This window comes from Quercus lobata, chromosome 10 (genome assembly GCF_001633185.2).
Source record: "Quercus lobata isolate SW786 chromosome 10, ValleyOak3.0 Primary Assembly, whole genome shotgun sequence".
NCBI classification, from domain to species: Eukaryota; Viridiplantae; Streptophyta; class Magnoliopsida; order Fagales; family Fagaceae; genus Quercus; species Quercus lobata.
In genome coordinates, this window is record NC_044913.1 from 59,721,619 (window position 1) to 59,747,789 (window position 26,171).

The following is a 26,171-nucleotide window of genomic DNA, read 5'->3' on the forward strand; positions in this document are numbered from 1 at the left end:
CTGAATTTCCTCATCAGTTCCGCCCCATTAGTCTTTGTAATGTCCTTTACAAAATTTACTCTAAAGTTCTTGCAAACCGCCTTAAAAAAATACTTCCATCCATTATCATTGAACACCAATCAGCTTTCACTAAAGGGCGTTTGATTTCTGACAATATTCTAGTGGCCTTTGAAACACTACACAGCTTACAAAACTTTAGGGGAGGTAATTATGGGTATATGGCATTAAAATTGGATATGAGTAAAGCATATGATAGGGTGGAGTGGTCGTATTTGGAGGGGATTATGAGAAAGATGGGTTTTAGGGAGAGGTGGATAAATCTTGTCATGGGTTGTGTGAAAACTGTATCATACTCGGTGTTGGTGAATGGTGATCCATGTGGGACAATTTTTCCTACAAGGGGCATTAGGCAAGGAGACCCACTATCTCCTTTCCTATTTCTTCTTTGTACGGAAGGATTGAATAGCTTAATTAAAAAGGCTGATTTACAAGGTGAAATCCATGGATACTCCCTTTGTAGGAGGGGTCCAAAACTAACGCATCTGCTCTTTGCAGATGATAGTTTGATTTTTTGCAGGTCAACAATGGAGGAATGTGGGAAAGTTTTGAATATCCTTAAGGAGTATGAGGAAGCTTCGGGACAAAAAATGAATAGAAGTAAAACCTCACTGTTCTTTAGTAAGTCTGTACCAGAGGAGGAGAAGCATGGAATCAAAGTGGCCATTGGAGTCCCTGAAATCTTGCACTATGAAAAATACCTTGGGCTGCCCTCCTTGGTTGGCAAAGGTAAAAAGGCAAGTTTTAATTACATAAAAGAGAAGGTATGGCGGAAGCTTCAAGGGTGGGAAGCTAAATTGCTTTCACAAGCTGGGAGAGAAGTACTCCTTAAGGCAGTCATACAAGCCATCCCTACCTACACGATGGGGTGTTTCAAATTGCCAGTGGGTTTGTGTAATGAGATTGAGTCTTTAATCAAGAAATTTTGGTGGGGCCAAAGACGTGATCGAAGAAAAATCCATTGGATTAAGTGGGAGGAAATGACAAAATCGAAAACTATTGGAGGAATGGGCTTCCGAGACCTTGCTATGTTTAACGACTCACTCTTGGCAAAACAAGCTTGGAGGCTATTGAATGATACATCATCACTTTTTTACAAAGTATTTAAGGCTCGTTTCTTCCCAAATTCAACGATTATGGAGGCTACCGACTCTAGGATGGGGTCATATGCTTGGAAAAGTATCCTTAGAGGTAGAGACATCATTCAAAGAGGGGCTTTATGGAGAATAGGTAATGGTGAGAAAATAAACATTTGGCAGCAACGTTGGCTGCCAAGAAAACACCCAACGCAGCTGCCAATCTGTCCCTTGGAGAGCTTTGAGGAGCATACCGTAGCTACTCTCTTTGATCCAATCACAAGAAGGTGGAATGAAGAGTTGGTAGACGGGCTGTTTGTGACTGAAGATGCAGACTTGATTAAGCAAATACCACTCAGCCGTAATGCAGCAGAGGATACTCTTTATTGGCCGTATTCTCCAACGGGAAATTATACTTGTAAGTCGGGATATAGATTTCTAAAACAGGAGGAGGAGATGGAATCAAATCTGCCAACACCACCAGCAGATGAGAAGCGACTGTGGAAAAAAATTTGGGAGATGCGAGCCCCTCCAAAGGTGAAAAATTTTCTGTGGAGAGCTTGCCGCTTTGCTTTGCCAACCAAACAAGCTTTGATGAGAAGAAAAATCCTTGAAGACCCAACGTGTGAGAGGTGTAAGAATGCTGTGGAGGACCCGCTTCACGCACTATGGTTATGTCCGGAACTGGATGTAGTGTGGTCAGATCAAAGCATGTGGAAATTCAGGTATGAGGTTGGCTTTGTCACTGTCAAGGAGCTGCTGCTATGGATGGTTGATGAAGGGAAATCACTGGAACTTCTAGCATTTACGGCATGGGGAGTATGGAATCAGAGGAACAAGACTCGCTTGATGCTGCAGTCCAGCCCGCTCCATCAGGTTGCTGCACATGCACGGACCAGTTTGGTGCAATACCGAACTAACCAGCAATTTGGCTTCCAGAATATTATCCTTGAAGGTGATGCGTTGAACTTAATTCAAGCATTGAAGGCACAAGAACAAACCTTACTGCCGTGGGGTCTGCTGGTTGAAGATGTGAAAGAGTATGGAAAAAAATTTAGAAGAGTATTGTATTCTCATGTTAAGAGAAATGGCAATAGTGTAGCTCATAATCTGGCCAAATATGCTTTGCGCATACCAGATTTTCAAGTTTGGATGGAGGATGTTCCATCCCATATTGTTCAGTTTTTACAGTTGGATGTAGCTCATTTACGTTAATGAAATTCATAAGTTCTTTCTCAAAAAAAAAAAGTTTACGGTACCATTGCTACTCACGGACATGTCTGACTCTTTAGGAGAATCAGTCACATAGTTCTTTAAAATCACTTGCTTGTTGCTCACTTCTAGCTCATCATCGCCATCACTTGCCATTTTTGAATAAATGAAGCTCCTACTAGTAGTAGTATCAATGAGTTTACAGAAGAAGAGAAAAAAAAAAAAAAAAAATGAGATAACTAGACAAGAGTAGTACTGTCAAAAATAATAGTGGTGTGATCAGCCAATGCGTCAGGATTGTTTATTTTCTTGTGGTGGAGAAAAAACATATGTTAGGTATATGCAAATGCGTCAGATTGATATTACTATGTTTGGTCAAAGGTCATGGTTTTAAAAATTGGATTGAACCTGCCAGTCCGACTATTTCAACTATAAAATGTGTGTAATTTATGTAGTTTTGTCTAAAAATTGATCTACATTAGTTTATATATAATTATTTAAATTCACAAGTTAGCTAAAATAACTATGTAAATTTATATTGATACCATTTATTTTGTATCTAGTAGTTTTTTCTTTCTTTACAAATTTCAAGAATAAATGAAGAAAGTATATGGTAATTATTGTGTGTGAAAAAAGAGAAATAATTTTAAAAAAATTAAGAAAAACTGATATTTTAATAAAATTTAGTATAAAATAGATAATTTGATGTGTGGTATTTTTGAAAAATAAGTATGTAAAATAGAAAAAGTAGGTTCTTATGTTAAAATAAAGAGAAATTTTTGCATGAGCTGATGCAAATGCTAAGGGTTTAAAACTTTAAATTCTCTCCCCCATCCTTATAATTCTGGAATTATTAAAATAAAAAAAAAATAAAAAAAGTTATTCATGATGTTCCAAATGCATTGTAGCTCAATTGACACTTTCTTAGAATTTCCAAGAGAAACATTGAGGTGGCTTTAAGTTTTTAAAGTTGTAACCCAGCCAGTTATAGGGAATGGTTGGTTGATCAAACTTTATTCATTAACATTCTGAAAGATTTTCAGAGTTTAGACAAGTATTTTATTGAACAATATTGATTTAATAAATTCTAGCCAAGTTTAGTTGTAAGTTGTTTAACTTTTATTTGAAATTTTTTTCAAGATAGTGAGGGGTAACACCAAATTGTTGAGTAGATACAATGGTTTTACAAGCATGAAAATATTAGCATGACACATTAATTACAGTCACGATTACCGAATTATTGCATTGCATGAAGTTAGCATGTTGAAGTGAATTTGAGCTTGTAGCATCATAAGATCTGCTATTTCTGAAATTCTTGACGTCAATGACATTACATCTACTTAGAAAACTCAATTCTTCATGAACACCAAGACCTGAAACGTCCACCAAAGGTGTAGACGCTTAAGGTTTATTTACAGTAGGAATCTCCAAGAGACCTAGAGCTTTTGGTCATGAAGTCAATCATTCTTGAGCAACTAAAACTACCTGTTTACCAACATTGAGGCCAGACAATAGCCCAACAAGGGCTGCTGGACCACTCTCAAGGCCATCAGCTATGTCTTCCAAATATACAATATTCCCTTCAGCAATGTGAGGCAGAACCAAATCCAGAAACTTCGGGTAAAGGTGATAGTAATCAAAAGCCACAAATGCTTTCATATGAACCCGTTTGTAAATCATGTGCGTTAAATTGTACACACCTTCCGGCTCCTCAAGGTTGTACTGTGAGATCATGCCACAAACAGCAATGCGACCGTGGGTCCTCATGTTGAGTAGCACTGCATCAAGCATTTTTCCCCCAACATTCTCAAAGTAAATATCAATACCTTCAGGAAAGTACCTGAAAAAACAATATAACATTCACACTAGATTGAGACCAGCAATATGATATAGAAGTCCAAAAGACTCTTGTTTTCCCTAGTAAATAGAGTAAAACTTAATATATCATGCTCCTACCTTATTGTTTATCTATCTTTTCCTTTTTTTTAATGAAGGCTTGAAAGACAAATTAATCTACAATATAACCATTTTTTCCCATAAAAAATTTCCAAGGCATAAAATATATATGAAAGGATGTCCTCTTCCTTGAGAACAAGGATGTCCAATGTTTTCTTCAGTATCAAATCAGTGACCATGTTAAAGACTGAAATGATATTTTATATTCTGATTAGAACAAATATTATTACTAACCTTTTCAAAGCTGCATCCAAGTCAGACTCTTCTTTATAGTTGAATGCCTCATCAAACTTGAGTTTGTTCTTCAGCAAATCAACCTTGTTGCAGAAAGGATAAAGGAAAAAAACAAAAGCAAACAGAAAAATGCTGGTTAGTGAGGCTGCCCACTGGTCAGGCAGACCAACTCATAAATAAGATTTGAAGTTGCCAAAGTGTGCAGGGGTGATCAATACCTATTATGATTTGTGAAAATGGACAAGGGTGGCATATTTTGACCTGAAATTTTATCTTTGGCATGTGACTCGCAAATATTTAGACACAGTATAGGACAAATACATTAATATCAGTGAACATATATGTTTATACTTGTTATAGTGTCTGTTTGCATGCATATGGACCATCAATAGGAAAACAATTTTCAAATTAATAACCATAATACTTACTTTAAAAAATTCATAACAACCAAATAGTTCTGTACTAATCTTAGGTAAGGAAAAGAGAATATCTACACTTCAAACTAGATTTAAAAATGACCGCACAAAAGTGTCCACTAGTTTATACTTAACTCTTCAAATGTTTATATTTGTTCCTTTTATCTTTTGGTCCCTGAGAACATGGCAAATTGGGAGGAAAATTTCGAGTTAGATTGCAATGGTTCACTAGATTTTTGTACATTTATATATGTATTAAGATGAATGCAACTATGTGCTAGCCAGTAGAGAAGAGAGTTGTTAGTATGTGATAACACAGCATACCAAAAAACCTAGCCAAATTACTTGCAATATGTGATCTGTAATGATCTGTAATGGTATTAATTACTACAGGATGACCTCAATCTCAAGATATAACATCAGCTAGGTGATCCAATAATGGCAGTTTAAAAAAATTGTCCCACTTACAACTTAGTTGCTACAATCAGACTCATCATATATAAGAGTTAATAGAAAATAAGTTCTATTTTGGATGGACTTACCAAGAATACCAGTATAGTAGGACAGTGGCACATCAGTGTGTTCGATTTTAAACAAATCCTGAACATCTGTAATCAAACTATATTCTTCCCATCCAGTTCTTCCCCAAACTAAGTCACCTTTCTTGAATTTTGGATTCCCAGAATCTACAACTTTTGCCACACCAAATCCAACAATGGGCTGCATAATTTCAACATCAAATTCATTATTAAAGTACACAATTGAAACAAGATCAATCTGATACCCCCTCATTAACCATAGTAGATATAACCTTAAGCTCTTAGTTGGCCAAAAGATCTATGATAATCAAATCTATCATTATATTTATGCAATTAAAATATTGGTTTTAGATTTTTGTGTCTTGGGTATTACTCAACAAGATAAGATTATCAATATTCATAGGAATCATAGCTATAACTTTGGGGAAAAAAGAAAAAAGAAAAAAGAGTGGGACTCTGCTCTGACTCACCGAACCGGGCACCAAGGAATCGGTTGACTTCTTCATACGATTACGCATATAAGGATCACAGGACAGGTACAGATTCTTCACTAAAAGCCCATTTGAACCTTCTGGGACTTTCAACTTTATGGTACCATTGGTTTTAAGGTACATGTCTGATTCTTTAGGGAAACCAGACACATAGTCCTTGAAGATCACTTGCTTGTTGCTCACTTCTAGCTCATTATCACCACCACCACTTGCCATTGATAACAAAGCTCTTACTGTATATTAGCAAAGAAAGTTGAGGTTGTTTTATAGTATGGAAAAATAATTGATGCAATTTTTACCGACCATTTTATATGTTAGATTGTAACCTGCTGCGAGGCACTTTTACATTATCAAATTTTTTTTTTTTTCACTATTGTTGTACCGTTTCAGGTGCTCTTAGAATTTTTTAAAGAAATTTAGTGACGTGAGCGAATGCGTCAGGGATTGGTTTATTGTGTGGAAAGAAATAAGTGATGTTGCGTCAGATAGTAGCGTAGTGAATGCCGACTGTTTTGCGGTATGTTTACATTCTTGCCCACACTTTGGGCATGAAATAAATAAATAATCATCAATCACTACTACACTCCTTTCTAGAGTTTTGTTTTTTTTTTTTTTTTTTTTTTTTTTTTTTTTTTTTGAGGTCCATTTTATAATAAAAGTTTGGTCAAAATATAAAATTGTGTCTTTAAATTTTATATTTTGTCATTTAAGTCTTTTAAGTTTTAATTTTATCATTTTAAACTTTTAAGTTTTAAATATGATCAATTCAGTTATCTGTTAAACTTCTGTTAAGTGCTGCTATCAACTAATCAAAATGACATCGCCTTGGATTTTTTTAAAAAATTTCTTAATTAAAAAGAAGACTGATTGGCTCAAGTGGCTTAGAATTCTCCACTTGATCTCCTCCATGCAATCTAGTATATGTAGTACACTACATAAAGATTGAGCATTCACATCAGATTGTGGATAGTTTTGTAAAATAGAAAAAGTGATTTTTTTTACACATTATGGCCTAAAAAAAAACTACATCAGTTTGTTTAAAATTGTGCATTTATGCACAATTATTACAGTAACTGTACATATATATATATATATATATATATATATATATACAGTTACAGTAGCTTTTACATTTATTATTTTATAGTTTTTTCTCTCTCCTTCACCTCACTCTCTCATTTCAGCTTCTAACTCTCACCTTTCTCTCTTTTATCTCCGGTTCCTCAGTCCAACCTCACCGACACAATCAGTCCAGCCTTAGCAACGCCGATCAATCCAGCCTCGTCAATCAGCCTCACCGATCAGCTTCTCAGTCTCACATCTCTGTCTTTTTATCTCTGGTCCCTTAGTCCAGTCTCACTGATTACGATCAGTCCAGCCTCACTGACTACGATCAATCCAGCCTCACCGATCAGCCTCACTTATCAGCCTCGCCAATCAATCCAGCCTCACCAATAAACACCAGACTTTGATCCTTTTTAAATTTTTTGTTTGATCAGTTTTGTTTGATGGGTATTGATCTGTGGGTTGATGGTGGCTGGGTATTGATCAGGTTGATGGTTGCTGGGTTTAGAATATTTTATTTGAATAAACGTGTATAATAGACAAACTGATGTGAGTATTTTGTAAAAGTGAGAGTGTAAAATAGAAAAAATAAGTTTTAAATGTGTAAAATGGAAAAATTTATGCACAAGCTGATAGAGATGCTCTAAAGTTTGTAAAAACGAAGGTAATCTATTTTCTCTATTAAATCAAGAGTCATTTCTTGAGCTTTAGGGGCATCGTATATATATTTTTATGATGAATTGTTATCTTCTTGTTAAGTCAATTGCTTGGTTAGCCCATAGAGTATGGTGACATAATATGGATGTTAAAAATTTAGGCAAAGCAGAATACTAATTTCTCTAAATCTAATTTTTCCCATGAATTTATACTGCGTTAGTCTTTCCCGTACCATGTTCCTCGTGAATAAAAATGACCAGCCCAAATTAACAACTTTACTTGAGTACCCTCCAAAGTCATTGAAACATGCCACCTGCATGTTCTGCAAGCTCTCTCTCATACTCGTCTTCGACACGTGATTGATTCTGTCTCTTTTGCATTTGCAAGGTCGAGATTTCTCTGCATTCATAGTTTGATATGCAGTACAGATAAAAGAGACTTGATTTTCAGAGGCAATAAGTGCGTGAAAGCATATTTTCATTATTTTGAGTATGTTTTCATTTCATTGAACAAAGCATCTCCTCAAAACCTTTCACATTTTTGGCAAAGCATCTCTGCTTTTCTTCTCTGTTGTACTATTAAACCAGGCCAGGCTCCCTCTGTTCTCTGAGTTCTCTTTCTCAAAACTCTCTCTAACTGAAGCTTATCTCTGGTGAAACTCATGGCTTGGTCACCGGCATCAGAAAAACCACCATGCAAGGATCTTCCCGATTCCCACTACAATCAAAGCCGTCGACGGACTCTATCTCTCAGATCGGAACCTACGCGGTAGTGGCGGTGGTGCTTCCATCTAGATCTCGCCTTCGACAGACTCTTGCGGCGGCGTCGTGGATCGCGGCATGGTCGATCTTGTGATATGGTTTGTTTTTTTCTGGTTTCTCTTATGAAGATAGTTGGGATATGCTGGTTTTCTGCGTTGTTTGGCTGTGATTTTTGTTGGTTTTTTTTGGGTTTTTGTTGGGATTTTTAGGAGATTTCATTAGGAATTTACAAAGGTATTTGTGTGTTGTTTGGCCTGGGTTTTTGCTGGTTTTCTTGGGTTTCTATTGGTTTTGAAAGAAATATTTTTTTGTGCTTTTTTTGTGGAGATTTTTTATACGGTTTTTTATGGATTCAGAGATTTTGGTATTGTTACCGTGCTTATTTTTCTGGTACTTTGGGATTACTTGTAAAGGGCATTATGAAAGTAACGGTGTTTAGCTATTAGGGATTATAACCACTCAAATAAAATTGATTTCTGGCAAGATTTGCTAAACAATTAGCCTGAGGTTAGAGAGAGTTTTTGAGAAAGAGAACTTAGAGAACAGAGGGCGAATATGGGGAAAGGCAGACATAAAGAGAGAAAGAAAAGAAAATGAAAGTAACGATGTTTGGCTATCAAAGATAAAATTGTCTTGTAAAGATCAAATGGGTGGGTTTTAGAATGTTATGTACCTGGTTGGTATTATTATAAACTATTATTATAAAGTTCAGGGAATTACTGTGAAATTTACTCTAAGTAGTATACCATGGTCACCTTAGACGTCTCTAGTGTGCTCCAACAGTAGCCTCGGGTAAAGTCTAGTGTTTTCAAATAGATAATGGAGATTTGTGTCAGTTTCACCCTTCGTCTTTTTAACTTTTACTGCAAGTCAAAGCTTCATACCTTCATTTCACTATTCAAGTCTTGCAATGTACATGGTTTCCTGCTGCCTCGGATATCTCTCTCTTTGTCCCCCTCTCTCTGTACTCGAAAAGTTAGTTCGTTCCACTTGTTTTCTTTTTCTTTTTTTGAGGTAGTTGTTGCTTCTGTTAAGTAAAAATTGCTTCTTAAGTGGGTCTAATCTTGTTTCAATATCAAGCGCAACTTTGCGTTTAAAATTGTTGTCTTTGGTTTATTTACTGTTAGATCTTACTCTGTCTTCTTTTCTTTGATTTTTGATTTCAGAACCGTTGTTCTGTGGAAATGGGAGATGCATGCAAATATGGGAGCAAATGGGCTGAAGACATTTGTTGGACCCATTTCCAAACCTTTCATTCCTATCAGTTTCATCTCAGTGGTTTTGATCGCCAGCTTGTAAGTTTAAGGACTATCTTTTTCCTTTTAGGATCTATTGAATTTCATGTTTATGAAAAGTTTGAAAACACTAAAAGGTGGTAGCCTCGCTTTGGGGTCTGCTAAAATATGATACTTCTTCTTCCATGTAAAAAGAAAGGACATTTGCACTCTAATAAAAAGAAGTATCACATTTTAGCAGACCCCAAAGCAAGGCTACCACTTAGTGTTTTCAAACTTTACATAAACATGAAATTCAGTAGATCCTAAAAGGAAAAAGATAGTCCTTAAACTTACTAGCTGGCGATCAAAACCACTGAGGGGAAACTGATAGGAATGAAAGGTTTGGAAATGGGTCCAACAAATGTCTTCAGCTCATTTGCTCCCATCTTTGCATGCATCTCCCATTTCCACAGAACAACGGTTCTGAAGTCAAAAATCAAAGAAAAGAAGACAGAGTAAGATTTAACAGTAAATGAACCAAAGACAACACTTTTAAACACAAAGTTGCGCTTGATAACAATTTTTACTTAACAACTACCTCAAAAAAAAAAAAACCCTTGTCCAACAAGTGGAAGGAACTGGCTTTACAAGTACAGAGAGAGGGAAACAAAGAGAGAGATATCCGAGGCAGCAGGGAACCATGTACAGTGGAAGACTTGAATGGTGAAATGAAGGTATGAAGCTTTGACTCGCAGTAAAAGTAAAAAAGACGAAGGGTGAAACTGACACAAATCTCCATTATCTATTTGAAAACACTAGACTTTACCGGAGGCTACTGTTGGAGCACATTAGAGACGTCTAAGGTAACCATGGTATGGTACTATTTATTATGGTCGGCACCTGTTAACAATGTCCTAATTTTTTATAGAGTGGGAATGAGGATGAGGATGAAAACGAGTGGATGTGGGAGCCTGACCTGATTTATTAGTACAACAAAGAAGAAAAGCAAAGATGCTTTGCCAAAAATGTGAAAGGTTTTAAAGAGATGCTTTGTTCAATAAAATGAAAACATACCCAAAATAATGAAAATATGCTTTCACGCACTTATTGCCTCTGAAAAACAAGTCTCTTTTATCTGTACTGCATATCAAGCTATGAATGCAGAGAAATCTCAACCTTGCAAATGCAAAAGAGACAGAATCAATCACGTGTCGAAGATGAGTATGAGAGATAGCTTGCAGAACATTCAGGTGGCGTGCTTCAATGAGTTTGAAGGTACTCAAGTAAAGTTGTTAATTTGGGCTGGTCATTTTTATTCACGAGGAACATGGTACATGGGAAAGACTAACGCAGATTAGGTACAAAGTCATGGGAATAATAATTAGATTTAGAGAAATAAGTATTCTGCTTTGCCCAAGTTTTAACATCCCTATTATGTTACCATACTCTATGACCTAACCAAACAATTGACTTATTAAGAAGATAACAATTCGTCATAAAAAATATATATACGATGCCCCTAAATCTCAAGAAATGACTCTTGATTTAATAGAGAATACATTGATTTTTATTTATTTATTTATTATGAATCAGATATTTTATTGGTATTGGAACAAGAAATACAATCTATACAGTATACAAAGACCAAAACATGATTAGGCAATAGCTACCAAAACTCCCAAGCCAGAAACCCACTCCACCAATGAAACCTACCAAAAAGACAAAGTTAACATGGACATTAATAGCACAATACTAGAAGATGGTTTTGAATCATAGATGCACTATCCAGTAAGACATTTTCAGTGATATTTCCATATAATTTGAAAATAGAAATAATTGTTATTATTTTTTTAGCTAGAGTAAGATAGATATAATATATTTTATTGGTTAATAGGATTTTCTTTTTTCCCCATTTAAGGGCCATAGACCACTGCCTAATCTATATATCTATATACTAATAATTAAAAGCTAAAACAATAAATATAATATTTAAAAGATAAAACATTATATTTATTATCGCTATGCTCCTCTTAAGTCACATCACAACAACATTTCATTTCACTTCGGTCCAATTCGGTCTTTTTTCGGTCCATATGGTCAACTTTGGTCCAGTTCTGTCCAATTCGGTCCAGTATAGTTTAATTCGGTCTATTTCGGTCCAGTTTAATCCAATTCGGTCCATTCGGTCAACTTCGGTCCAATTCGGCCCACTACAATTTATTTCGGTCCAATTTGGTCCACCAGGTCCATTCAGTCCAATTTAGTCCTTGCAGTCCAGTTTAGTCCACTTTGATTAATTTTGGTTTAGTTCAGTCCAATTTGGTCCATTTGGTCTATTTCGATCCATTCGTTCCAGCCTAATTTAATTCAGTCTATTTCGGTCCAGTTTAATTTAATTCAGTCCATTCAGTCAACTTCGGTCCAGTTTAGTCCTCCAATCCAGTTCGGTCCAATTAGGTCCACATTGGTCTATTCAGTCCAGTTCGGTCCTTTCAGTTTATTTCGGTCCAGTTCAGTCCAATTTAGTCCACTTCGGTTTACTTAGATCCACTTCGGTTCATTCGGTCCACTTCAGTCTATTTGGTCTATTTCGGTCCATTTCTTTGATTGTAGAAGTTAATTATTTCTTTGTGGTTTCATGTTGGACTAAACTATATATGATGAGAGTGGAATTAATCAATGATTTCCCAATACATGGATAAAGATTTTTTTTTTTTTTTTATTCTTTATTTAGTTACATCGTGGATTCTAGAAAAGTTCCTAAAGATATAGATTCAATTTTTGTATATACAAGCTGTAAGAAATTACCCTCTAATCTTTATAGGGTATGCAGTAATTAAAATTTCGTTTTCTTTTGGAAAATTTATTAGTTCTTGAAAATTGATATCTATAAAATAAATGAAATTATCTCTTTTAAAATATTGTTAGAGCATTATGTGCTAGTTGACTTAATGGTTGAGCTGTTACTCGCGAGTGAATAAGAGACTCAAGATGATGAGGGAGCTATTAATGTCCTCATATGATCACATTACTCCTTTCAACTTGAAAATGAAACCAATATTCATTCAACCAATATATATATATATATATATATATATATAAATTGTTGAAAAAGTTTTATTGGGAATTGAAAAAGTTGTCAAAACTTTTTCAATTTTCGATAAACTTTTTCCAAAATTGGTTTACTATTGTGTATCCTTATAGCACACATTAGTAAAATCCATATATATATATATATATATAGAGAGAGAGAGAGAGAGAGAGAGAGAGAGAGAGAGAGAGAGAGAGAGCTTTGTTAAGAGGGTGATTGGATGTGATTTGACAAGTGAATAGTTTAACTAACAGGACCATAATTACTTTATTACCCCTAAGTATATGTATAGTACAAAGTATTGTGAGGTTTTTTTGGTCTTTTTTGTCTCATACTTACTCCAGCGATTCTCAATCCCAATGATCCCACGGAAGATGGTTTTATTTTTTCTAAACTTACCAAACACTACCAAATGTCAAAATGAGTGTTTTTTTTCCATATTCAAATTTAGGATTTGAATATTAAAAAAAAAAAATGAAAAGTAAATACACCACTTTTTAAAACCAAATAGCCCCTAACTTTGTTTTTGTTCATTTCAGTCCTCTAAGTTTCAGATTTATTCAAATAAGGTCTTTTCGTCAACATTTGTTAAATTTTTTTGAAAAAAAAAATCTAAAAAATATTTATCAATCATTAATTGAATTTTTTTAATTAAAAATTTTGAAGAAAAATTAAAAATAAAATAAAATAACCATAACATTTAACAAAAGTTAATAAAAAATACTTAATTGAATAAACTTGAAAGTTAGAAAACTGAAATGAAAGAAAGCAAAATTAAAGGACTGAAATGAATTTTGGTAAAACATAAACAATAGATTTTGCATTTTAACCTAAAATTTTTCTTACCGATTCCTGAAGAAAAAATAAAATAAAACAAATGCAAGCTGGGCCCATCATGTACCTTATGTGCCACAAAATGTAACATAGGACGTTTTTTTCTTTTTTTAAAGTGAGTTTTGACACCCACCCTCCCAACGGGACAGAAATTGAAAGATTCAAACTAGTGCAACTCTTGCAGCCGCTCCTTATCAAATAATATGATTCACACAATTCATAACAAAAGAAAAAAAATTGTAGCATAAAGATTAAGACATAACTTATATCCCATTGCACACCTCTAGATGAGTATGCTGTATTACATGTACAATCATTGTAACTTCATGGTATAGGTATACACATGGGGGCTCATATTTTAGAATTGAGATCTTAAGGAAATTTTACTCTATTTGCATAAGTCTAGATGTCAAATAAAAAGGGAGATGTTAAGTGAAGGTGATATAACAAATTAGTAGAATTTCCAACTCAAATGAATTTGAGTAAAAAGATTCAAGACAGGTTCTAGGTAAGAATTTACTCTACTTCAACAATAAAACACTTTATTAAGGATATAAAACTTTATTGTTACCAACAAAACCCAATACCCAAAAGAAAATACATTTGCAGTATATAATCCTCCTGGACCTAAGAGTTTTTGGACCCTGAAGTTGTCTACAAAGTCATTCATTCACGAGCAACTACCACTACCTGTTTTCCAACATTGCGGCCAGTGAAGAGCCCTATCAGTGCTGCTGGGGCACTCTCGAAGCCTTCAGCTATGTCTTCCACATAAGTAATCTTCCCCTCTTTGATGTGAGGCAGAACAAACTCCAGAAACTTTGGATAGAGGTGGTAGTATTCAAAAACAAGGAATCCTTCAATCCGGATCTGTTTCCAAACCACACTCATTAAATTGTGCACATCTTCAGAATCAGCCGGCAAAACATCGAAACCGTCAATCTTCGCCGCCGTAGTCTCCGTCTTCCCCCGCCGCGAAACGACGACGTTCCTCTCCATCTATGAACTATTTTATAAAATTGAAAAAAAAAAAAAAAACAAAATTTGATTCTGTTACGTAAAAGCTTTTGGGGCTCTACGTTTTTTTTTTTTTATACACAAATTCACAAATTATCTTTATCTCTGTATATAATAAATTAATTGGTTTGTTAATGCAATTGATTGTCAAAAGACTTACGCTCTGTTTATTTCAGCATAAATGTTTTCTGGAAAATTGTTCATTTTCTAAAGAGTATTTTCTAAAAAATTGTATCATTTTTCAATGTTTAGTAACGACCTTGAAAATGAGTTTAAAAATGTTTTCTAGTGTTTGGTATGCAAATTTTTATTTTTATTTTTTATATTTCTTGTGTAATTTAAAACATGTGTATTATGTAAACTAACTAATGTAATCATTATATAAATAAAGAAAATAAAAAATAAAAAAAAAAGAATGAATTTGGTTTTCATACTAAAATTTTGACAATAATTATAATCAAAATTAGTTGTCAAATTTTCATGATCTCTACTACTCATCTTGCTCATATAAATACAATCAAAATATATGTATATATGGACGTTACTGTCCATACATACATACATACATATATATATATATATCAACCATTTGTCTATATAATAAAATTGACATAGGAATACATCTTTAATAAGTACAAATAACAATAACTTTTAATTGTCTATTCTTTTTGCTAGTACATTACTTGTCTACTATGGTCAACTACCACATCTTTAATATTACTCGAAATTATGTATTTATATAATGTATCTAAATAATATATTATCACTGCATAGTATCTGCATAATGTATCTACCAATAAATACAATTCCCCTGAACAATTATCATTTATTGTATAACAATATTATTAATTTACTATAAAGATTACGCTATGTAAAAGCAATTTAGAGCCGTATAGGCACTATGTTTAAAATTTTCGTCTTTTACTTCATTCATTCTTTCTTCTTCTTTTTTATTTTTTATATTTTTTTAGCACTGTTATGTGCAAAAAAGAACTACCTGCAATCCATCAAACCAAAAATTTCTTAGAGAAAAAAATAAAATCAAGTTTGAAATTCAAAGTAAAGAATTGAGATTTTGGTAGAGAAGAATGAAATAATTACTGAGTAATGAGGGGAAAAAGAAAAATCTAATCAGAGAACTATGTTATAAAGGGGAAGAGAAACATGGAGAGAGAGAGAGAGAGAGAGAGAAATCTATGGAAGAGGGGAGACTAGAGGTAGTGACAGTGAGGGTGTGAGGAAAGAAAAAGAAAATGAAAGAGAGAAAGAGTGAGAGAGTGTACCATGAGATAGAGATTGTTTTCCAAAATTTTTTTTTGGAAAACAACCTATAGAAAACAAGCCTTATTTTTATTAAGATTTTCCATTGATTAAAGATAGTTTTCCGTTGACCAGTTTTTTTTGTGCTATCAAGCACTGGAAAATGTGGAAAACTATCTTTACAGAAGATTTTCCGGCGAAACTAACAGAGCGTTAACCATTAAGAATAAAACTTTATTAATGTTATGACACTTGATACCAAATCATGTTTTCTCATTCCGAACATAGAGCTAATTTCAAGTTACATCCAATGTAATTCTTAGACTTAAGAAACTCCTCTATTAGTATATAATCCTTTTTTTTTTTTTTAATTTTAAAATTCTACATATATGGATTATGGACTCTATTCTCAAATAAAATCTTTAAAAAAAATAAATAAAAGGAAACTTACATTATCAATTATACCAAAACAAACAAGATAACACATTAAAAAAAAATAGAGTTAAACAAATAAAAAATCAGATTCCCCACTTTAAGTGTTTTCTACCAATCACAACCTATAATCATGCCACGTGTTTGATTTCTTGTTATTGCATTTTAAATTTTAATGATTTTATAAGGAAAAAAATAAAAGAGAGGGATGTGTCCCCAGTTATAAAGTGGAATACTTGACCAATCTATGTGCAGTGATAAGCCCATATGTGAAAAAGTGAAAGTCATGTTAGCAGATGAAAAAAATGGTGAACAAGTTTGTGTCTTTTTGGTTTTACTCAACAGGATAAGATTATAAATATTCATAAGAATTATAGCTATAATTTTGGAAAAAAAAAAAAAAAAAGAGTGGGACTCTGCTTTGACTCACCAAACCAGGCTCAAAGGAATTGGTGGTGGAACTGATTGGCTTCTTCATAAGATTACACATATAAGGATCGCAGGACAGGTGCATCACCAAAAGCCCATTTGAACCTTCTGGGACCTTCAACTTTATGGTACCACTGGTGTTAAGGTACATGTCTGATTCTTTAGGGAAACCAGACACATAGTTCTTGAAGATCACTTGCTTGTTGCTCACTTCTAGCTCATTATCACCACGACCACTAGCCATTGATAACAAAGCTCTTATTATATATTAGCAATAAAATCACTTATCAAAAAAATATATATATTAGCAATACAATCAAATTATGTGGGTTGGTTTTAAGGCTCTTCGCTTGTCTTTTTAAAGCGTTGCAAAAAAGTTGAGGTTGTTTTATCGTATGGAAAGATAATTGATGCAAAAAAAGTTGAGAATTTTATTGTGTGGAAAAGACTCAAAAGAGTATGGTTCTAGAACCACATAAAATGCCGCAATTTTTGGAGGTTCGTTTTATAGTATAAATTTTTTTAATTTTTCATTAATTTAAAGTTATACATGATGTGTACTTTCTAAAGTTTATTTTATTCTATTTTTGGAGGTCCATTTCATAGTAAAAATTTGTTAGTTTTTCATTCATTTAAAGTTATACATGGTGCTTTCTCAAAAACAAAAAAAAAGTTATACATGGTGTGTGGTAAAAAGCTATGTAGCTAAAAATGAAGTAAAAGTCAACGAACTAAATAACTTTTTAATTTCGTTCTTTAATGATATTATGCTTTTTTTATTCTTATAAATTCAATAATTACAAGAGGAGAGATTTGATTCATTTGAATATTGAACTTTTTCATTAGAAATATTAGAAAGTGTCAATTAAGTTTTAAAATTTTTGAAATTTTGAAATAGCATGTGACCACACATTTCAATTAAAATTCATTATAAGTTTAATAAAAGATTTGACTAATATCATAGAAATTGAATAATAAATATATAGAATAAAAATAATAGAAAAAAAATTAACATAAGTTACATTGCGATGTAAGACTAAATAAATTATAATATTAAAAAATTAGTAATATAGAATTTTAATAGGATTTTTTTTTTCCTTTTTAGGAAATATAAAAAATTTCATTGCTCTGAGCCAATTATCTTAACCTTTACCTAAAAAAACTTTAAACCTTTCCCTTTTGTGATTTTTTGAACGGTCTAAATCTAAAAACCAAGCTTAAGAATTGCAAAACACGTAGAGATTCTTCACAACAACCCCATTAGTACCTTCTGGGGCTTTCAAGTTTATGGTACCATTGCTACTCACGGACATGTCTGACCCTTTAGGAGAATCAGTCACATAGTTCTTTAAGATCACAGTAGTAGTATCAATAAGTGTTATATACCCAAAAAAAAAAAAAAAAAAAAAAACGATGATATAACTAGACAATAGTAGTACTGTCAAAAATAATAGTGGTGAGATCAGCCAATGCGTCAGAATTGTTTATTTATTTGTGGTGGAGATAAAACATATGTTAGGTATACGCTAATGGGCCTAAAATGGACAAAAAAAAAAAAAAAAAAAAAGAGAGATATATGCTAATGCGTCAAATCAAAGGTTGTGGTTTTAAAAATTGGACTGAATCTGACTATTTTAATCATAAAAGATGTAAAATTCAGTAATTTACGTAGTAGTTTTGTCTAAAAATGATCTACATCAATTTATATATAATTATTTAAATTTACAAGTTAGCTAAAATAACTCTGTAAATTTATTCTGATACCATTCATTTTGTATTTAGTAGTTTTTTCTTTCTTTACGAATCTCAAGAATAAATGAGGAAAGTATATGATAATTATTGTGTATGAAAAAAGAGAAATAATTATAAAAAAAATTAAGAAAAACTGATATTTTAATAAAATTTAGTGTAAAATAGATAATTTGATGTGTGGTGTTTTTGAAAAATAAGTATGTAAAATAGAAAAAGTAATACTTAAATAAAGAGAAATTTTTGCACGAACTGATACAAATGCTAAGGGTTTAAAACTTTAAATTCTCTCCTCCATCCTTATAATTCTAGAATTATTAAAATTAAAAAATTTTAAAAAAAAGTTATTCATGATTTTCCAAGAGCATTGTAGCTCAATTGACACTTTGTTCGAATTTCCAAGAGAAACATTGAGGTGGCTTCAAGTTTTTAAAGTTGTAACCCAGCCAGTTATAGGGAATGGTTGGTTGATCAAACTTTATTCATTAACATTCTGAAAGATTTTCAGAGTTCAGACAAGTATTTTATTGAAAAATCTTGATTTAATAAATTCTAGCCAAGTTTAGTTGTAAGTTGTTTAACTTTTGTTTGAAATTTTTTTCAAGATAGTGAGGGGGAACACCAAATTGTTGAGTAGATACAATGGTTTTACAATCATGAAAATATTAGCATGACACATTAATTACAGTCACGATTACCGAATTATTGCATTGCATGAAGTTAGCATGTTGAAGTGAATTTGAGCTTGTAGCATCATAAGATCTGCTATTTCTGAAATTCTTGACGTCAATGACATTACATCTACTTAGTAAACTCAATTCTTCATGAACACCAAGACCTGAAACGTCCACCAAAGGTGTAGACGCTTAAGGTTTATTTACAGTAGGTATCTCCAAGAGACCTAGAGCTTTTGGTCATGAAGTCAATCATTCTTGAGCAACTAAAACTACCTGTTTACCAACATTGAGGCCAGAAAATAGCCCAACAAGGGCTGCTGGACCACTCTCAAGGCCTTCAGCTATGTCTTCCAAATATACAATATTCCCTTCAGCAATGTGAGGCAGAACCAAATCCAGAAACTTCGGGTAAAGGTGATAGTAATCAAAAACCACAAATGCTTTCATATGAACCCGTTTGTAAATCATGTGCGTTAAATTGTACACACCTTCCGGCTTCTCAAGGTTGTACTGTGAGATCATGCCACAAACAGCAATGCGACCATGGGTCCTCATGTTGAGTAGCACTGCATCAAGCATTTTTCCCCCAACATTCTCAAAGTAAATATCAATACCTTCAGGAAAGTACCTGAAAAAACAATATAACATTCACACTAGATTGAGACCAGCAATATGATATAGAGTCCAAAAGACTCTTGTTTTCCCTAGTAAATAGAGTAAAACTTAATATATCATGCTCCTACCTTATTGTTTATCTATCTTTTCCTTTTTTAATGAAGGCTTGAAAGACAAATTAATCCACAATATAACCAATTTTTTCCAGTAAAAAATTTCCAAGGCATAAAATATATATGAAAGGATGTCCCCTTCCTTGAGAACAAGGATATCCAATGTTTTCTTCAGTATCAAATCAGTGACTCTGTTAAAGACTGAAATGATATTTTATATTCTGATTAGAACAAATATTATTACTAACCTTTTCAAAGCTGCATCCAAGTCAGACTCTTCTTTATAGTTGAATGCCTCATCAAACTTGAGTTTGTTCTTCAGCAAATCAACCTTGTTGCAGAAAGGATAAAGGAAAAAAACAAAAGCAAACAGAAAACTGGTTAGTGAGGCTGCCCACTGGTCAGGCAGACCAACTCATAAATAAGATTTGAAGTTGCCAAAGTGTGCAGGGGTGATCAATATCTACTAAGATTTGTGAAAATGGACAAGGGTGGCATATTTTGACCTGAAATTTTTTTCTTTGGCATGTGACTCGCAACTATTTAGACACGGTTTAGGACAAATACATTAATATCAGTGAACATATATGTTTATACTTGTTATAGTCTGTTTGCATGCATATGAACCATTAATAGAAAAACAATTTTCAAATTAATAACCATAATACTTACTTCAAAAAATTCATAACAACCAAATAGTTCTGTACTAATCTAATGTAAGGAAAAGAGAATATCTACACTTCAAACGAGATTTAAAAATGACTACACAAAAGTGTCCACTAGTTTATACTTAACTCTTCAAATGTTTATATTTGTTCCTTTTATCTTTTGGTCCCTGAGAACATGGCAAATTGGGAGGAAAATTTCGAGTTACATTGCAATGGTTCACTAGATTTTTGTACATTTATATATGTATTAAGATGAATGCAACTATGTGCTAGCCAGTAGAGAAGAGAGTTGTTCATTTAGGAATTAAGATGAAGTATCTCAACAGTAGAACTGATTCGGATCAAACCCAGATTAGTTGGACACAACCAATTGAATCAAGCACATCAAATTATAAACAGAATGGAAAAATCAAAATTAATTGAATTGAAACATTGAGCACTCATATTCAAGAAGTCACCTTTTCTTTGCTTCCAGCACTTCCAACAACATAGCAGCCTAGCAGCTTTGCAAACTGCCCAACAAGCTGACCAACTGCCCCAGAAGCTGCTGAAACGAAGACATACTCTCCTTTCTTAGGAGAGCAAACCTCATAAAAACCACCATAAGCAGTTAAACCAGGCATGCCTACGCATAAGGAAAATGTTTAATGAGCTTTTGGCAAAAAGCAAGACAATTGTTAACACAGCATGCTAAAAAAATCTAGCCAAATTATTTGCAATATGTGATCTGTAATGGTATTAATTACTACAGGATGACCTCAATCTCAAGATATAACATCAGCTAGGTGATCCAATAATGGCAGTTTAAAAAAACTGTCCCACTTACAACTTAGTTGCTACAATCAGACTCATCATATATAAGAGTTAATAGAAAATAAGTTCTATTTTGGATAGACTTACCAAGAATACCAGTATAGTAGGACAGTGGCACATCAGTGTGTTCGATTTTAAACAAATCCTGAACATCTGTAATCAAACTATATTCTTCCCATCCAGTTCTTCCCCAAACTAAGTCACCTTTCCTGAATTTTGGATTCCCAGAATCTACAACTTTTGCCACACCAAATCCAACAATGGGCTGCATAATTTCAACATCAAATTCATTATTAAAGTACACAATTGAAACAAGATCAATCTGATACCCCCTCATTAACCATAGTAGATATAACCTTAAGCTCTTAGTTGGCCAAAAGATCTATGATAATCAAATTTATCATTATATTTATGCAATTAAAATATTGGTTTTAGATTTTTGTGTCTTGGGTATTACTCAACAAGATAAGATTATCAATATTCATAGGAATCATAGCTATAACTTTGGGGGGAAAAAAAAAAAAAAAAAGAGTGGGACTCTGCTTTGACTCACCGAACCGGGCACCAAGGAATCGGTTGACTTCTTCATACGATTACGCATATAAGGATCACAGGACAGGTACAGATTCTTCACTAAAAGCCCATTTGAACCTTCTGGGACTTTCAACTTTATGGTACCATTGGTTTTAAGGTACATGTCTGATTCTTTAGGGAAACCAGACACATAGTCCTTGAAGATCACTTGCTTGTTGCTCACTTCTAGCTCATCATCACCACCACCACTTGCCATTGATAACAAAGCTCTTACTGTATATTAGCAATACAATCAAATTATGCGGGTTGGTTTTAAGGCTCTTGGGTTTAAAGCGTTTGCAAGAAAGTTGAGGTTGTTTTATAGTATGAAAAAATAATTGATGCAATTTTTACCGACTATTTTATATGTTAGATTGTAACCTTCTGCGAGGCACTTTTACATTATCAATTTTTCATTTTTTCACTATTGTTGTACCGTTTCAGGTGCTCTTAGAATTTTTTAAAGAAATTTAGTGACGTGAGCGAATGCGTCAGGGATTGATTTATTGTGTGGAAAGAAATAAGTGATGTTGCGTCAGATAGTAGCGTAGTGAATGCCGACTGTTTTGCGGTATGTTTACATTCTTGCCCACACTTTGGGCATGAAATAAATAAATAATCATCAATCACTACTACACTCCTTTCTAGAGTTTTGTTTGTTTGTTTTTTTTTTTTTTTTTTGAGGTCCATTTAATAATAAAAGTTTGGTCAAAATATAAAATTGTGTCTTTAAATTTTATATTTTAAAGTCTTTTAAGTTTTAATTTTATCATTTTAAACTTTTAAGTTTTAAATATGATCAATTCAGTTATTGTTAAACTTTTGTTAAGTGCTGCTATCAACTAATCAAAATGACATCGTTTTGGATTTTTTAAAAAATTTTCTTAATTAAAAAATAGACTGATTGGCTCAAGTGGCTTAGAACTCTCCACCTGATCTCCTCCATGCAATCTAGTATATGCAATACACTACATAAAGATTGAGCATTCACATCAGATTGTGGATAGTTTTGTAAAATAGAAAAAGTGATTTTTTTTACACATTATGACCTAAAAAAAAACTACATCAGTTTGTTTCAAATTGTGCATTTATGCACAATTATTACAGTAACTGTACATATATATATATATACACAGTTACTATAGCTTTTGCATTTATTATTTTATAGTTTTTTCTCTCTCCTTCACCTCACTCTCTCATTTCAGCTTCTAACTCTCACCTCTCTCTCTTTTATCTCCGGTTCCTCAGTCCAGCCTCACCGACACAATCAGTCCAGCCTTACCAACGCCGATCAGTCCAGCCTCGTCAATCAGCCTCACCGATCAGCTTCTCAGTCTCACATCTCTGTTTTTTTTTATCTCTGGTCCCTTAGTCCAGTCTCACTGACTACGATCAGTCCAGCCTCACCGATCAGCCTCACTTATCAGCCTCGCCAATCAATCCAGCCTCACCAATAAACACCAGACTTTGATCCTTTTTAAATTTTTTGTTTGATCAGTTTTGTTTGATGGGTATTGATCTGTGGGTTGATGGTGGCTGGTTTTTGATGATTTTGATGAGTATTGATCGGGTTGATGGAAGCTGGGGATTAATCATTGATGGTGGCTGGGTATTGATCAGGTTGATGGTGGCTGGATTTAGAATATTTTATTTGAATAAACGTGTATAATAGATAGACTGATGTGAGTGTTTTATAAAAGTGAGAGTATAAAATAGAAAAAATAAGTTTTAAATGTGTAAAATGGAAAAATTTATGCACAAGCTGATGGAGATGCTCTAAAGTTTGTAAAAACGAAGGTAATCTATTTTCTCTATTAAATCAAGAGTCATTTCTTGAGCTTTAGGGGCATCGTATATATATTTTTATGATGAATTGTTATCTTCTTGTTAAGTCAATTGCTTGGTTAGCCCATAGAGTATGGTAACATAATATGGATGTTAAAAATTTAGGCAAAGCAGAATACTAATTTCTCTAAATCTAATTTTTCCCATGAATTTATACTGCGTTAGTCTTTCCCGTACCATGTTCCTCGTGAATAAAAATGACCAGCCCAAATTAACAACTTTACTTGAGTACCCTCCAAACTCATTGAAACACGCCACCTGCATGTTCTGCAAGCTCTCTCTCATACTCATCTTCGACACGTGATTGATTCTGCCTCTTTTGCATTTGCAAGGTCGAGATTTCTCTGCATTCATAGTTTGATATGCAGTACAGATAAAAGAGACTTGTTTTTCAGAGGCAATAAGTGCGTGAAAGCATATTTTCATTATTTTGAGTATGTTTTCATTTCATTGAACAAAGCATCTCCTCAAAACCTTTCACATTTTTGGCAAAGCATCCCTGCTTTTCTTCTCTGTTGTACTATTAAACCAGGCCAGGCTCCCTCTGTTCTCTGAGTTCTCTTTCTCAAAACTCTGTCTAACTGAAGCTTATCTCTGGTGAAACTCATGGCTTGGTCACCGGCATCAGAAAAACCACCATGCAAGGATCTTCCCGATTTCCACTACAATCAAAGCCGTCGATGGACTCTATCTCTCAGATCGGAACCTACGCGGTAGTGGCGGTGGTGCTTCCATCTAGATCTCGCCTTCGACAGACTCTTGCGGCGGCGTCGTGGATCGCGGCATGGTCGATCTTGTGATATGGTTTGTTTTTTTCTGGTTTCTCTTATGAAGATAGTTGGGATATGCTGGTTTTCTGCGTTGTTTGGCTGTGATTTTTGTTGGTTTTTTTTGGGTTTTTGTTGGGATTTTTAGGAGATTTCATTAGGAATTTACAAAGGTATTTGTGTGTTGTTTGGCCTGGGTTTTTGCTGGTTTTCTTGGGTTTCTATTGGTTTTGAAATAAGTATTTTTTTTGTGCTTTTTTTGTGGAGATTTTTTATACGGTTTTTTATGGATTCAGAGATTTTGGTATTGTTACCGTGCTGATTTTTCTGGTACTTTGGGATTACTTGTAAAGGGCATTATGAAAGTAACTGTGTTTAGCTATTAGGGATTATAACCACTCAAATAAAATTGATTTCTGGCAAGATTTGCTAAACAATTAGCCTGAGGTTAGAGAGAGCTTTTGAGAAAGAGAACTTAGAGAACAGAGGGCGAATATGGGGAAAGGCAGACAGAAAGAGAGAAAGAAAAGAAAATGAAAGTAACGATGTTTGGCTATCAAAGATAAAATTGTCTTGTAAAGATCAAATGGGTGGGTTTTAGAATGTTATGTACCTGGTTGGTATTATTATAAAGCTCAGGGAATTACTGTGAAATTTACTCTAAATAGTATACCATGGTCACCTTAGACGTCTCTAGTGTGCTCCAACAGTAGCCTCGGTAAAGTCTAGTGTTTTCAAATAGATAATGGAGATTTGTGTCAGTTTCACCCTTCGTCTTTTTAACTTTTACTGCAAGTCAAAGCTTCATACCTTCATTTCACTATTCAAGTCTTGCAATGTACATGGTTTCCTGCTGCCTCGGATATCTCTCTCTTTGTCCCCCTCTCTCTGTACTCGAAAAGTTAGTTCGTTCCACTTGTTTTCTTTTTCTTTTTTTGAGGTAGTTGTTGCTTCTGTTAAGTAAAAATTGCTTTAGTTCTTAAGTGGGTCTAATCTTGTTTCAATATCAAGCGCAACTTTGCGTTTAAAATTGTTGTCTTTGGTTTATTTACTGTTAGATCTTACTCTGTCTTCTTTTCTTTGATTTTTGATTTCAGAACCGTTGTTCTGTGGAAATGGGAGATGCATGCAAAGATGGGAGCAAATGGGCTGAAGACATTTGTTGGACCCATTTCCAAACCTTTCACTCCTATCAGTTTCACCTCAGTGGTTTTGATCGCCAGCTTGTAAGTTTAAGGACTATCTTTTTCCTTTTAGGATCTATTGAATTTCATGTTTATGAAAAGTTTGAAAACACTAAAAGGTGGTAGCCTCGCTTTGGGGTCTGCTAAAATATGATACTTCTTCTTCCATGTAAAAAGAAAGGACATTTGCACTCTAATAAAAAAAGTATCACATTTTAGCAGACCCCAAAGCAAGGCTACCACTTAGTGTTTTCAAACTTTACATAAACATGAAATTCAGTAGATTCTAAAAGGAAAAAGATAGTCCTTAAACTTACTAGCTGGCGATCAAAACCACTGAGGGGAAACTGATAGGAATGAAAGGTTTGGAAATGGGTCCAACAAATGTCTTCAGCCCATTTGCTCCCATCTTTGCATGCATCT

The 26,171-nt window shown here is 33.7% G+C and overlaps 2 protein-coding genes across 4 annotated transcripts; both read right to left on the bottom strand.

Moving 5' to 3' along the window:
• Positions 1-3,562: 3,562 nt before the first annotated feature.
• On the bottom strand, positions 3,563-22,309 carry LOC115965115 (2-alkenal reductase (NADP(+)-dependent)-like). The gene is made up of 5 exons (XM_031084308.1): positions 22,193-22,309; positions 5,961-6,220; positions 5,494-5,671; positions 4,536-4,704; positions 3,563-4,185 (listed from the first exon to the last, which is right to left on the bottom strand). The coding sequence occupies exons 2-5, from the start codon at positions 6,195-6,197 to the stop codon at positions 3,807-3,809; spliced, it is 963 nt and encodes a 320-aa protein (XP_030940168.1). The 5' UTR covers positions 6,198-6,220; positions 22,193-22,309; the 3' UTR covers positions 3,563-3,806.
• LOC115962923 (2-alkenal reductase (NADP(+)-dependent)-like) lies at positions 14,129-22,264 on the bottom strand. 3 transcript variants are annotated; one of them, XM_031081807.1, is made up of 6 exons: positions 21,933-22,264; positions 21,467-21,644; positions 21,025-21,191; positions 20,147-20,229; positions 19,659-19,798; positions 14,129-14,511 (listed from the first exon to the last, which is right to left on the bottom strand). In XM_031081807.1, exons 1-6 carry the CDS (start codon positions 22,167-22,169, stop codon positions 14,273-14,275), a joined length of 1,044 nt encoding a protein of 347 aa, XP_030937667.1. In that variant the 5' UTR covers positions 22,170-22,264; the 3' UTR covers positions 14,129-14,272. The 3 variants fall into 3 exon arrangements, with proteins under 3 accessions (XP_030937667.1, XP_030937666.1, XP_030937664.1); XM_031081806.1 differs by having other exon boundaries at positions 14,129-14,476; positions 19,624-19,798; positions 21,933-22,228; XM_031081804.1 differs by lacking the exon at positions 14,129-14,511 and having other exon boundaries at positions 19,176-19,798; positions 21,933-22,228.
• Positions 22,310-26,171: the final 3,862 nt, after the last annotated feature.